The 15,735-nt window shown below is 42.7% G+C and overlaps 1 protein-coding gene across 2 annotated transcripts in view; it reads right to left on the reverse strand.

The window, feature by feature from the left end:
• The window catches only part of LOC122790475 (zinc finger protein 521-like), a 3,214,752-nt gene that overhangs the window by 2,402,071 nt on the left and 796,946 nt on the right, over positions 1–15,735 (reverse strand). For both annotated transcript variants that reach the window (XM_044058016.1, XM_044058015.1), the window contains exon 7: positions 949–1,011. In XM_044058016.1, coding sequence (XP_043913951.1) covers positions 949–1,011 — 63 coding nt within the window. The remainder of the gene's footprint in view (positions 1–948; positions 1,012–15,735) is intronic.

Consider the following 15,735-nt stretch of genomic DNA (forward strand, 5'->3'; position numbering starts at 1 on the left):
TATTTTTAAAATTTAAAATTTTTAAAACCTTTTTTTTTTCCCATAATCCATAACGTCGGTTTTATATGAGTCATACTAGACATAATGAAGTAGTGGTATATTCCCATTCCATTGACATACAATGGGATTAGTGCCAGTCACAGTCATCTTAAATACTGTCTGTAACAGGAATGATTCTTTTATTTCTTGAATGGCCCTAATTTGTGTGCGTTTCAGGACCTGTCTTCCAGTATAATAAGGAAATATACAGCTGCAACCAAAAGAGTTGCGAAACTGCAGGCTTTTGTTCTAAGTATCTTTTTCTAGTCCAACATGAACTGACAGTCCCTCCCCCCACATTTTGGTAAATGTGCTGATATTTTACAAGACGACAGATACAACACAACAACTAGAAAAAATATTTTCTGACTTTTCTCTAAAAGTAACAGACATTTCTGATACTACATTCAAGTAATCTTAAAATGTAAAAAGTAGTACAAACATTTAAAGTTTAAAGCTTAACATTTCAATACTGCGATACTGCTTATTAAAAATTTGTCAAAAGGGGTGGCAACTGTCACTGAACCATCGAATGATCCAATTGCTCTGTTTCTCTCCGCAATAAAGACAATGAAAAACAGTTTCACACTTGTTTACAGAAGCCTGAGCTCTTGATTACAAAAATCTCTGCATCTGTGGTATGCCATACAGGTATAGACAAATTCCTCTGGCACTTATGTGATAAGTTAAGCTTAAAAAACACAGTAAGTAGTCTCCCCCTTCCTTTGATACCAAAGTGAGGAAATGGAAGTTTAAGTACAAGCAGGTTTCAGGTACCTACAAAGTATTAAAATCATATAGTAGGGAGAAAAGCAACCTAGGAGCTGAGTTAAACTGTAGGAGAAAGTGGAGTTTTCCTTTAAGAGCTTATGTTTAAAAAAAAAAAATCACAAAGTTAATTATATTTACCTTGCATCTGAATGTCAACTTCTGGACTGGGTAAAGCAGAATTTTCTCCCTTTCCTGATATACCTGAAAGTGACAAAAACATTTCTCATGGCATGAATTAAATTAGTTCAGCTTTAAAGCTACTTATTCTTCTGAAGAGCATATCAAAACTCATACAGGCAAACTAAATTCCAGTGGGAGACGAAGTACTTTGTGGGACGAATTCATAGCCTTATACCACCACAAGGCCACATTTCCCATAAAAAATGAATTATGCTGCTCAGAATTTATGTGATCCACAGACATGCATACTCCCTGCAAGGCAATGGACTGCATTATGACCTAACTTACTTAAGAATTGCTCACACGAGCTACTTCAATAACTACTCAAGTTAAACTCCCTACATACTCATGCATACCCCACACACACTTGATTACATAAGAACATTGACACAAGAAAAACATATAAGCATGTGTGTGTATTTATTTACGCAATGTCCATGAAGTAGCGTTTGTCAAATTAATACTGTACTGACTAGAGATGTGACATGAAAGGGGAGGCTGAATAGAGCTCTGGCACCCAGTGCTGCAGTTTACAGAAAATGCACAATGCTAAAACTGCCTGCTTTTTTTGTAACATTAACCAGTGCTGCAATATGACAGCTAGTTTGTCAGATGTTTGACTCCAGCTGTAGCACTCTGCTGAAAATGTTATAAAATGAGATAGCAATATAGAGCTGTATTTCTCTGAATGGAGACATGACTGACGAGTTATCAGCTGCAGCAGTAACATCTTCCATTCAACTGGAGAACACAAGAGATGTTACACACAGACACACACACCTACAACCATATACTTTCACATGCACATCTACACAGACACTGCACAACAATACTTCCCTGGATCAGCACTCTGAATAGGCCTTGCCCTGTGTAGATGTCTCCCATTAGTAACATCAGCTTCATTTAGCTTAGTATGAACATCTCTTGAATTGACAAACTGCACAAGAATTTTTACAAAGCAAACACAGGGAAGCACAGGAACAAAATCTGTAGAGGCTGCACTCAAAGACTACCACATCTACATGGCGTACTGACAGCGTTTACTGGTCTACAATGCAGTGTGTGCTTTCTGGATTGGAAGCCTTTTCTACAACAGGTAAATAGTCTGAGTTCCACTCCATAGCCGTAGCATCTTACCCACAGCAATTTGGTATTACTAAGCTTGGATTCTGACTATGTGCATCAAATCACATACCCGAGAACATCTGCAGCTTCAAACACTAAGTGCAACTTCGTGACTACCTCTACTCACCAATATTTCCTGTACTTTCTTTAAAGTCTGAATAATGTTATTACAGAACACTTTTTTCTGGGATGCAAGCTCTTCTGCTCCCACACCACTACCGATAATGTATTTCAATTCCAAATTTGCATATATTCATAGTAAATGTTGCTTGTCTTGTATACATTCAATAAGACAATGAGCCTGGGTGTTCATTTACATAGTTTATTACATACGTACATCAGGATGGAGAACAGTAACATTAAGGTAAACTGACTGACTACTACACACATGCATGCTTACACCTGGGCTGCTCACTACAAAGTGGCACTCTTGCTTGCACATACTCGGTGCTTATATGCACATGCTCAGTAACTGGAATGCCTATTAAACGTACATACACACTGATCTACATCCTCCCTCTGACTAGCTGGTCATGCAAATAAACAATGACAATCGTGAGTATGGAAATTATACAAATATACACAGATAACAATCATGTCCAAGTTGGTGTGTATTTGAAAGTAGGTTTTGAAATATGACCTGACTTCGTAATGTATTAACTAGAACTGGGTTTAGCAACAGGGACAATCACCGAGGAATGTTCTTTTTGAGGATTTTCAGGGATAGTTTCAGGAACAGGAACAGGTGATTAAATGTTCTCTGGAAGAGGAACATTGGACAAATCACTCAGAATTAGAGTCTCTGTTACAAGCCAAATGTTGCAACACTGGCTTGGACACTGGTAATAACTGTTCCATGCCTTGCAACTCAGTGATGTAAAATCTTGATTCCTCACACAAATGTTTCACAAGTTCTATTTGGCCAAATCCTTTTGCTGTCTGCATACTCACTCTCTTTCCTTTGTTTAATGGATTCAGAGGTTTTCTGGTTTTGTCTTAGTAGGACATTTGGGACAAATGCTTTAGCATTTGAGTTTTACTGCTTTGTTGTTTTTAGCACTTGGAACTAACAAATTCTTACTGATTGGCAGTGTGGTTCTGGTTTGTCTTGACATTAACCTCTGGGCAGGTAAACCAAGAAGATTGTTGCGAGGTACGTTTCTGAGATACAGCAGATTTAGAAAAACATCGGTACTGTCACATTTAGACTTTTCCAACAACTGTTTTGCACTTTGAAGTGCACATTCTGCCAAGCCATATGACTGTGGGTATTCATAACTACCTATAATATGAACTAAGTCCCACGCTTCAGCAAATTATTTTTACTTGTAAACTGTGCACCATTATCAGAAATGAGTTTGTACAGACTACCATGGACAGAGAAAATGTTTCCAACTTAGCAATGACAGTTACTGGAAGTGAGATTAGGAAGTAGGTCAATCTTGAACCAATATGAATAGCAGTCTACTAACACCAAGTACTGCTGACCATTCCACTTGAAAATGTCTGCAGCTACTGTCGACCAAGGTAGTTCAGGAATCTGGCTTAGATGAAGTGGTTCTTTCTGTTGATGCAGTTTAGTACTATAACAAACATAACAAGATGAGAATTCTTTCTCAATGTCTTTTGACATGGAAGGCCAAAATACTAGTCCTCTCACCCTTCTGGTAGAATCAGTTCCTGGGTGGCCACAATGCAAGATTTCAATATACTGTTGTTGCAAGGATTTTGCAACAATCACTTTTGGACCTTTCATGATGATACAACCTTCCAACAAAATCTTCTCTGTAAGGAAAATACTGCTGCATGTCTAGTGATAACCAAGACTGCTTTGACAGCTATCCTCAACTGACAAAGTGGTTGAGCTTCTGGAAAAATGGATCTGAAGTTGCGAGTTCTAAGCTCAAGACATGTGGAAGAAAAAATTCTAACTTCCATGATGTCAAAATCAGGTTTCTTATTTTCATGTTGTTCACTGTTTTTTCTGGGCGATCTGGATAAAGTATCAACAAAATAAAGATTGCCTTTTGTGTAAACCTAGAGAAAATTGTACTTTTGCAATTTTAACACAATGCGTTGCAATCTCGCAGGAAATGTGAGCACTGGCTTTTTTAAAATAGTGACCAAAGGTTGGTGGTTAGCCTCAATTTGAATAGGCTGGTCATTAATATAATAATGAAACTTCAAACATGCAAACACAATTGCCAAGAGCTCTTTATCTGAGCATGCTGCAATTCGATTTGGGTTAGAGTTCTGGATGCATAGGCTACTAGTTTACCCTCTTGAAGAATGACTGAACCAATACCAAACTTCAAACCATCACAGGAAAGTTACTGGTTTGTGAACATCACAGTATCATAAAGAGGGTGTACTGGCAATTTTCTGCTTCAGGACATCAAATGCTCTTTAGTGCTGTTCCAACCATAACCAAGCTGCATCTTTCTATGTCAGGTCTCTGAGCAGTGCTGAAAGCTCAATCAAATCTGGAATGAACCTGATTAAATAGTTGACCATGCCAAGAAAACATTGTAAAGAGGTGACATTGTCTTGAGCTGGCATCTCAATAACTGCAGTTTGCTTGGAAGGATCTGGCCATAAGCCTGAGAACTAGTAAACAAACCACACAAACACAAGTAAATTCTTGTAGCCTGAATTTGCATTTCTGAAGATTCAGTTGAAGATTCACCTCACGAGCACATTCCATAACTTTTCTGAGGTTTCTATTATGTTCGACTTTACCATTGCCTCCTACAAGAATATCATCTTAGTAGATATTATCTAGCACATGGATAGCCATAAAAAATTTGTTCTATTGCACGCTTAAAGACTTCACTGGCAGAATTTATCCTAAATGCTATTCTCAAAAATCTGTACCTTCCAAATGGTGTACTAAAAGTGGTGAGTACTGAAGTGGTGAGTAATGAAGATTTACTGCCAAGCAAATTTTGGCAAATTAACTTTTTGCATCTATGACAGCAAAAAACAGTGGCATTGGGCTTAAGAGTACCAACTTCAACTGTATGCATTAATAAGGTTTTTTTAGCACTTTGTTCAAATCTCCTGGATCAATATTTATTCTAATATCATCTAAGCTTTGCTTATGAGCTACCACCATGGAGGACTCCCATTAAGTTGGTTAATCTACTGGACAAAAATTACGCCAAGATGTATTAGTCTACCTAGCTCAGCTTAGACTCTGCTCTTCATAGCTAGTGGAACTTTCCTTGCTGGTCTGATAACTAGGCTAACTTCATGGTCTAACTTCATGGAGTACGGAGTTTGCCCTAACTTGTCTTCGAAAAGATCAGCATAGTTAGAAAAAAAGTGTGTGAAACTTTCGTTGTTACACATGCCTACATGGTGGACTTCTGCATTAAATTAAAGCAGTCCCATTTTCAAACTATCTCTGAGGTCCAACAATGATTGTACGTGCCTTTTGACCAAGTAAAATTGCAGCAGAATGGCATGAAAACACTACTGAACCTTTGGTTTGAAGTTCTTCACCACCATAAGCAACAAGCTTCACACACTTTGCCAGATCAAGCATCTCACCAGCACTTACTTTGGCAAACATTTTTGCTGACATAACATTGCACTTGAACCAGTATCAACTTTGAGCTCTACAGGTCTCCCATTAATCAGAACAGTACAAAATACTTAATTCTTTGCCCACAAATCTACTGCATCGACAGTTTCACCAAGGACAGACACGCCATCAACATAAAAAGTAGGGTTGCAGCTTTGTAGTTAATCAACTTGCCTCTTTGAATCCTCTCTAATAAAAGAATGGGTCTCTCTGATCTAAAGTCTTTTGAAATATTTCCACTTTTTACATATGTGGCATTGCTGACCAAAAGCTAAGCACTTTTCTCTTTTAGGTTCATGATTACCACCACAGTTATGACAGTTGACTATAACTCTAGGTGAGGGCACATTCTTTGATTCTTCTGAGTCACCCCCATGTTTCACTCAGCATTCTCTGGATTTTACTGGAGCTGCCCTGAAATTTGTAAGAAAGGATCTTTGTTTCTCTGAAGCATCCACACACTCAGGCCTGTATCTTTTAACCTTGTGCTGTACAATATCAAAATTAGCACTGGAAGAATGCATTTTTCATTTATAAGCATATCTGTGAGCTCATATATCTGACAAATCTCTATGGCTTTATACAATGTTAAATCACTGTCTCAAAGCAAACTCTCACAGCACCATCTTTAATACTACACACAAGACTGCCTTATCAACTCATTCATTGGATCACCAAATCTGTACGTTTTTGCCTTGTTTCTCAAGTCAGTTATATATGCTGGAAAATTTTCACCAAGCTTTTGATCTTGTGTGTAAAATATGTGCCTTTCCATTGTAAAATTTGTTTGGGTGTTGCACATTTCTCTAAATTTACGTTTTCAGCACTCAGGGTCTTGCCAAGTTTCAGCTGGTAAAACTATATGATGGTCCCACCTCCCCTGCATACACAGCTGGGGTATACACAAATGAACATTCTCTTTCAATGGCTTCTGAACTAGCTAAATTAAGCAGAATAAATGCCTTTGTATATGCGTCTTTATTAGAAAAGCAAGCCTGTATGAAAATATCGTACTCTTGCTCAAACACTCTCCAATTTTCAGTAACATTATCAATTACAGCTGGAGCTGGTCTGTAAAATCCTTCTGCCATGCCAACAAATTGCCCTTGTAATTACATTCATACACACACACACACACACACACACACACACACACACACCAGGTACGCAAAAATATTCAACTGCACCATGAACTCTTTGAAATGACTGTATTCTGCAAAATAACTATACTGTAATACTGCACAAATATACTAACACTTGGCACACTTCAGATATCTTGGAAAGCTTTAGTTGATACAAAAAAGTAGCACACAGTGAAAAAATATAGTCATTTACTCTTTTTTATTTATTTTATGCAATTTGAAATTTTTTTCATGGACTTTTGTAAGCATTTCAAGTATTTTTATCAATATACTGTGGTTTTGAACATTTTGTTTAATTAGAAAATCATTCTCAACAGTTTTAATGTTTTTTTATATTCATTAAGTAAAAAAATCATTTAAACAAGTTTTAATACCTGGATGTCTCTTTCTGACCCATTTGCGAGTTGTTTGAGCAGGGATGATCCACTCCTGTATATTTCTTCAACTGTAATGACTTGCGTCATGGTCTTGAAGAGGATGTTTTACTTTCCATCTCATTTCAGACACCATGTCGCTCATCTTGTGTATATAAGACAATTAGACTGGGTGTTCATTTAAAGTTGTTTATTACATACAATCACATCAGGATGGAGAATGGCAACATTAAACTAAATTGGCTGAATACTACACAATGCGTGCTTACACCTCGGCTGCTCACAACAAAATGGCACTCCTGCCTGCACGTGCTCAGTACTTATATGCACATGCTCAGTGACAGGAATGGCTCTTAAAGGTATATACACACTCTGATCTACAGTAAAGATAAAAATTAACTGCTTCACTTACTACTGAGGTTATAAAACTTTAATGTGGGAATATTTAAGCATAGGTGGTGCGGTGGTGGAAGGAAGCTTGTCCTCATGTAAAAAAAAAATAAGTATATTCCCATTTCAACATACAATTACAATGCTACTGTCTTGCGTTTAACTTTTTTTTTTTGGTAAGCTGCCACTATCCAGTTATTCTGTAATATCAAGACAGCCTGCCACAGGAGTGTGCATAACCACAAAATATTAAAGAACATAAAACTGAGAAAAACAAATGCACTTTTTTACCTAACATGTGGCTGACATTTTGAATATAATTTTTTTTATAACTCTTGTCAAAATAATAAAATTAACATAACTTTAAATAAATTTTATGGACAAGAGATGTGGTCTGAGTAGCACTGAAAAATCACATTACAGCAGTACAATGACATCTAGCAATTACGGATATATGCAATGCCTCTAGCTGCAACTTGAGACATACCTTTGTGAATATGTCCAAATCCCAGTATCTCACTTTTAAGACATTTCGGCAGTCAAGGAAGTGAGTGTTCTATGGTTTAATTTGTCCAAGTCTTTTGGGTTTCCTGATGATATGATGGGAATGGACCCCCATTCCCAAGCCTAACTAAGAGTAAAGTTCATGAAATTAGTATTGTTTCAATCTTTAATGTTAGCCAAAAGTGCTCTTTGCAGCACCCGGAATGGGCCCAAAACTGACTCCTGCAATTCATATGGAGACATGTGCATCAGCCATTGCTCCTACTACTGGAACTGTCTTGGGTATCCCTTCATCAACACTGCCCTTATTTCTGTCTACAAATCCTGGTCTTTTATCACTTTGTTTCTTCCTGTACATAAAACACTAACGACTGGGTGTTAACAATTTCAATAATCATGTTACCTTTGTCTTCTTTTCATGAACTACTATATTTACTTTGATCCCATGTAATGTAAACTTTTAGTTATGTACTTACCATAACTTTAGATGTATGGGATCCATCTCGCCTACATTCTGTACTGATGGGGTTCGGAGCCGATCCTCGGCTCCGACTCGGCATGCTATGCTAAAGAACGAAGTCTCTTATTGGCTGAGCTATCCCACATCCCAGGATGCACCACCACTGCTTCCCCAGATCTTGTTTGTCCGCACACATGCACACACACACAGACTGTTGATATAATATTGCCAGGTGTTTCAAGATGAAAAAGGCTGAACTCAAACCTTCCGGTCTCTTCTGATCTCCAAAGCAGGGGGAAGGAGGGTGGGTTATTAGGAATGTAGGCAAGATGGATCCCATACATCTAAAGTTATGGTAAGTACATAACTAAAAGATGTTATGTGATCCTATCTCGCCTACATTCTGTACTGATGGGACAGCGTCCCTAGCACCTGATTCCTGGGTGGCTCACTGGAAAACACTCCTGAGAACTGTGGAACCGAAGGAAGCTCGCCCTCGAGATGCCACGTAAAATTTGTAATGAGAAATGAAGGTGCGAGGAGAAGACCATGTTGCCGCAGCACAAATGTCACTAATGGCAAGTTTAGAATGAAAAGCTGCCTAAGTAGCCATAGCCCTGGTAGAATGAGCTTTCACCGTAGTCGTAAGCTCTTTATTAGAAATGGAGTAAGTATGACTGATACAGTCTCTGATCCACTTGGCAATAGTGACTTTCGTGACGGCTTTGCCCCAGTTATTTTCTGAAAAGGACACAAACAACTGATCTGTTTTCCGTGTTTGGTGCGTCCTATCCAAATAGAAGCGCAATTGTCTGTGAACATCCAAGGTGTGGAAGATGTATTCCGCTCTGTTAGAGAACTTAGGGAAGAAAACTGGAAGTTCCAATGACTGTTGCAGACAAAAACTAGAACAAACCTTAGGAACAAAGGATGGGTTCGGTCTGAGGGATACTCTATCTTTGTGAAAAACCAGGTATGGTGGTTTGACACATAGGGCTTGAAGTTCCAAAACTCTTCTGGCTGATGTAATTGCAATTAATAAAGCAGTCTTCCAAGAAAGAAATTTCAAGTCACAAGTTGCTGTCGGTTCAAAGGGGGAAGAGGTCAAGGCACCTAGCACCACATTAAGGTCCCACGGTGGAGCGGGATGAGATATCGGGGGCCGTAGCAGCCCAGCACCTTTCATGAAGGCTTTACACAACTTGTTGCTCATCAAAGGTGGATCTATGCTCTCATGAAAATTGGAAATAGCTGCCAATTGAACCTTAATGGCAGAGACCGAAGAACCTTGATTGAACAGAGAAGCTAAAAACTTCAGAACCTCTGACACCGGGACAGTTATGGGATCTAATCCCCAGAGTTGGCCCCAAATAGCAAATCTATTCCATTTTCTGTTATACATTTTCTTAGTAGAAGTTTTGTGGGCTGAGGACAAGATATGTATAACTTCCGGGTCCAAAGCATGGTTCCTAACTATGGTCGGAAGAGGAGGAGCCAAGCTGTTAATCTCAGCGAGTGGAGGGACTGATGATGCTGTCCTGACTGATGGGTCAAGAGGTCCGGAACTTGGTCCAGGAACCATGGACCGTCCAGTGCATATTTCCGAAGAAAGGGAAACCAGACTTGACGAGGCCAGTATGGGGCCACTAAAATCATCTTGCTCTCCAAGCGAATCGCCTTCTGGATCACCTTGGGAAAAAGGGGAACCGGTGGAAAGGCGTATAGCAGGCCGGTGGGCCAAGCTTGGACTAGGGCGTCCTTGGGAATCTCCCCCGGAATTGGGGTGAGAGAGAAAAACTGTTGGCATTTCGTGTTGAGGGGAGTTGCGAAAAGGTCGCAACAAGGAATTCCCCATCTTCTGAAGATCTGAGTTGCCACTCTGTCGTTCAGAGACCACTCGTGAGGGGAGAGAATAGTTCTGCTCAGTCTGTCGGCTATCACACTGGATCTCCCTGGAATGTGTGTTGCTACCAGAAAACGTTTGGTTGCAATCGCCCAATCCCATACTTTCATGGCCTCTCTGCAAAGGGGGTAGGATCTGGTCTCTCTCTGCTTGTTCAGGTACCAGACTACTGACATGTTGTCGGACTGAATGGCAATCATGCCCAGGGGGAGGTAATCGTGTAGTGCTTGTAGCGATAGAAGCACCGCCCTCATTTCTAATATGTTGATGTGGAGGAGACTCTCGTCGGAATGCCACTTGCCTTGGACTGACCTGCCCAGGTAATGACCCCCCCACCCCATCTGGGAGGCATCCGTAGTCAATGTGGCCACTGGAGGTGGTGGGACGAAGGGTCGCCCTTGATCCAGGTTGAAGGAAAGAAGCCACCAACAAAGGTCCTGTTTGCACGTCTCTGTGATCATAATGGGGTGACAGAGGGAGATCCTGATAAGACCACTGGACTGACAGGAGCCACTGGAGAATCCTCATATGTAACCTTGCCAAGGGGACTAGGAGGACGGTGGCCGACATGGAACCTAACAGTTGTAGGACCATCCTGGCTGGGGCTCGGTGTTTGAGGAGCAAGGCTCGAACTTGAAACTGTAATGTTTCTATCCTCTCTGTAGGAAGATAGACCCGCATTTGCTTTGAGTCTATCTCTACTCCGATGAACCGTATGCGCTGAGATGGCAGCAACACAGACTTTGCCCAATTGAAGGTGATTCCTAGGGAGTTGCCTAGAGATATAGTGGCTGCTAGGTTCTGTAAAAGTAGACACCTGGAGGTGGCAGTTAGGAGCCAGTCACCTAGGTATGGAAACACCTGGAATCCTACACTTCTCAGGTGAGCAGTTACCACCGCCAAACATTTGGTGAACACCCTGGGGGTTGTGGTGAGACCAAAGGGCAGTGCACGGAACTGGAAGTGACTGTCTCCCAGGCTGAAGCGCAAGTGTCTCCTGGACGCCTGATCTATCAGGATGTGATAATAGGCGTCCTTGAGATCTATGGAGCACATCCAAACACCTTTCTCCAGCAGCGGGAGAATGGATTGCAATGTGACCATCCAGAACTTGGACTTCTTGACTGATCGATTTAGCTTGCTGAGATCCAAAATGGGCCTCAAGTCCCCGGCCTTTTTTGGCACCAAAAAGAATCTTGAGTAAGTCCCTAATCCGGTCTGGTCTGCGGGGGCCGGTTGGATGACTCCTTTTTGAAGCAGCTTTGAGATTTCGATGGCTGCAAGATCCCGTTGACTGGGTGGCGGGTCTGGGATTTTTCGGGATGGAGGGGGGGGGTTGAGAAAAAGGGATGGTGTAACCTCCGGCGATGATTCGGAGCACCCATCGGTCCTGAGTGATATTCTCCCAGGCCTTTAGGTGCTTCAACGACCCCGACTGGCTCTGGAGCTGCACAGTCGGGCAATCCTTCAGGGATGCTGGAAGGTTGAGGAGCCACGAAAGGACTCGCGGTCTCCAGTGTTGCGGGGGCCTCCGCCGCCTCTGGGACGGTGTCTTCCTGAAAAATTACCCCTCCTCTGCCTCTAGAAGGGGGAATCGCCCTGCTGTGAGGAGTAAGTCTTTTGAGATTTACGGAACCACATTTTCCCCCCTCTTCTAGCCTTGCGATAAGGCCTGAAGGGAGTGGAAAACCGTGCCCCTACGGCAGTCAAAGTCTTACCCTCTTGTTCACAGCGGGTCAAGGTGTCCTTTACCTTGGGTCCAAACAGAGAGGACCCATCGAAGGGAGCGTCGGCAAAGGAAAACTTGAAGGCTTCCGCAAAATGACACAGGCGAAGCCAGGCTTGTCTCCGTAGAGCAACACCTGTTCCCACTGCTCTACTCGCCCCCTCGGCTGCATACGAAATGAGCCTCATGGACGAGTTAGATAACGATGCTAGGGTAGCCAGCTGAGAGCTAACCGTCTGGGCCAACTGCTCAGGTAGGGTACCAGAAGGGGTATCTGAAAGTTCCTTGACCAGATCCCTCTGAAGTCTGGTGAAGTGCGTCAGATAATTCAGAGACCTTAAAGTAAAGGTTGCTGAAGTAAGGGTGCATTTCCCGTACCGATCCATGCTCCTGGACACTCTATTAGAAGGATGGACGGACGTAGATGCCTCTGCCACATCTTGTTGGCTAGCAGATGCCACCACCAGGGCATCTACAGCCACACCTTTAGAGAGAAAATACTTGGGGGGGGCTGACAGAAATTTATTGGGGCGAGCTGGCACCGGTTCCACAGAATCCGGATGTTCCCACGCCCTTCGAGAGATCAAATCCAGAAGCTCATCGAAGGGCGGAGACACCCAGGAGGTGGAGGGCTGAGCCCCGAAGGCCTTGAGGAAAACCGACTCCTCAGCGGAAGGGGGTTTGGACTGCCAGTCGCCTCGTTGTTTCAGGATTTCCAAAATGTCCGCAAAGGAAACATCATCCGAGGACGACTTGGGGGACCCCTCCGCATCATCGAGGTCAGTGTCCGAGGTGAGAGACTCATCAGGGGAGTCGACGTGCTTCCTCTTGCACTGTCTCTTCCTTGGGGGTTCCTCCGAAGACGCTTCGGAGGGACCTCCAGGAAGGGGGGAACCCCCGATGGGGGTGACCTCAGGCCCCAGGGCTCCGCTGTCTTGAGACAGGGGGACTACAAAGGAACCAGTCTCCGTGCCAAGGGAAGGTGCCGGTGAGACGGTGGAGGTAGCCAAAGAGAATTTGGCCAGAGCACTCCTCATGGCCCTGAAGGCGGGACCCCCAGAGTCCTGGGAAGGTCCGACCCCCGAGGCCACAACAGTGGACGGCACTCCTGCAGCCGACGCACCAAGAGGGAGGCTCGGAACCGAAAACATCGGTCCCGAAGAGTCACCCCCAGGGCCGACCGAGGAGGTCCGTGTACCGAACTCCGACCCGAAGGGCAGGGTTGGAGTAAGGGTCGGAGCCGACCCAAAAACCACCACCGGCTCCACCAGCACCGACTCCAACGGAGCCGAGGCTGTTGGAGGAGGAACCAAGACAACAGGGTGGGCAATCGGCTCCGGAGCCGACTGGGCTGGAGCCGAAACCAACTTTTGGAAGACTGGAGACTGAAACAGCCTTTGAAGTACCCTGTCTATGTCCGAATCCGACATTCTCGAAGACCGAGAAGAGACCGAACGAGTTCGAGTCGACTTCTCCACCGGTTCCGAAGGACTGGGGGACCAACTCCGAATAGTCTCGATAAATATCGGTGCCGAGGGAGACTCCACAACCATTGTAGTTTCCCTTGGAGCCGAAGTGGACTTCGGCGCCGAAGGGGAAGAGTCTGAGCGGGCAACCCCCATCGGCTCCAAAGACAGTGGAGCCGATGAAGGTGACCCGCCTCTCGAAGCTCCAGCCGTCGGCTCCGAAGCCAGAGGAGTCGAGGCTGGAGGCATCGAGGCAGACCGTTCTGCCCTCGGCTCCGAAGTCCGTGGAGCCGATGGAGAAGCCTGCCGAGATTTCTTTGTGGCCGGTTCCGACGGGCTGGTCGGAGCCGACGATTTCCTTCTCTTCGAAGGTGAAGAGGAAGAAGATAAAGCCTCCTCAAAAGAAGGTGTAATAAGCCCTTTTAAAATCAATTTGTTTTTCCTCTCTTGGAGGACTCAGGAGGAAAAAGCGTGACAAACGCTGCATGACTCCTGGAGATGTTTAGGGCCTAAACAATACACACACAAAGAGTGATCGTCCGTTATGGGACATCTTGTAGCTGCATTTAGAGCATTTTTTTTAACCCAGAAGGTCTGTGCTCTTTCGACATGTTGACACACAAACACTGCTACTAACTTTCAAAAACTTTGTTAAAGAAGAGTAAATAAGGACAAGACCCCTCTAACGTAAATGGGATTACTTGCCCAACTAAACTATAACACTACAATAAGACTCACACTAAATACTTCAACACGTGCAAGGGCAAGGCCCCTCTAACTGAAACGGGATCCTTTCCCTCAAATTAAAGACAAGTTTACCAGAAAAATCACTCAAACTCAGTCACACAACAACGATAGCTGTTAAAACAGCTTTTGGGTATATGAATCAAAAATTTCTGACAGAAATTCTTTGAAGAAAAAAGCACTTAGCTAAGCCAAGTCCGAGACCACGTCTTTGCTGTAAAGCAGCAAACGAGATCTGGGGAAGCAGTGGTGGTGCATCCTGGGATGTGGGATAGCTCAGCCAATAAGAGACTTTGTTCTTTAGTATAGCGTGCCGAGTCGGAGCAGAGGATCGGCTCCGAACCCCATCAGTACAGAATGTAGGCAAGATAGGATCACATAACATCTTAATCATTCTCTACAATGGTTTGTGGGTCATGTTTCTAATGCTTCTCAACTATTTCAATACTTTAGTGTGTGCTTAATCCCCAATGCAACAGTCTTGCCACATTATTATTATTATGCCTTTTTGTATACAGGCCCTCAGTCATTAGTGTATCACACCCAGTAACATGATGTGCAACTATTTCCAGTTCTGTTTTACAGAACCGTCTATTTTTCCCACATGTTCAACAGGCTTTGTAAACTAACGTGTATTTAATCCACTATCCTGGGCTGCCAATTATTAACCTTTAATCTTTTGGTTTAAATTCAACTCTACTTAACCATTCCTGCATTGGATCCTGATTAACATGAGGCTGTTTCAGGTGTTTTCTGTACTTGTATTTATATTTATGCCTTTTCCACATTTCTTGCCTTCTCATCTAATCCTTCAGTTGATATTCTTTTGTTTTTGGCACATTCAGTTGCTGCCTGGTTTTTGTCTACTTCTGTTATGATTTCCATTTCCATCTGACACCAACATGTTTCTTATAAACTAAGCAGTGAAGTCATCTTAGACTTGTTCTCCTCATGTTTTAAACCTTTTACTATGTTTGGATCTTCTGAGGTCAGCAGACATGTATGCAGTCCTACAACTACAGATCTTATAAATGTAATCAGTTTCGAGGAGGCCCATACCACCTTCAGAACAGGGAATATAATTTTGGCAATGCATTGACTTTTTTATAAATAATTTTTCTTGTCTTCCTGTCCAAATGATCCAATAGCTTTTGGGGCCAGTCAATCACCCTAAAACTGTAAGTTAGAACAGGTAAAACAAACTAGCTTATAGCTTAGACTTTGTTCCTATATGTCAGGGCTGTTTTCAGTATTAATTTGAATTTGCTCATGTTTTACTGTTGATCCCTCATCAATTCCCAAATATTTACACACTCCCTCCTGCT

Source organism: Protopterus annectens, chromosome 16.part0 (genome assembly GCF_019279795.1).
Source record: "Protopterus annectens isolate FY-2018-M chromosome 16.part0, PAN1.0, whole genome shotgun sequence".
Lineage (NCBI taxonomy): Eukaryota > Metazoa > Chordata > Ceratodontiformes > Protopteridae > Protopterus > Protopterus annectens.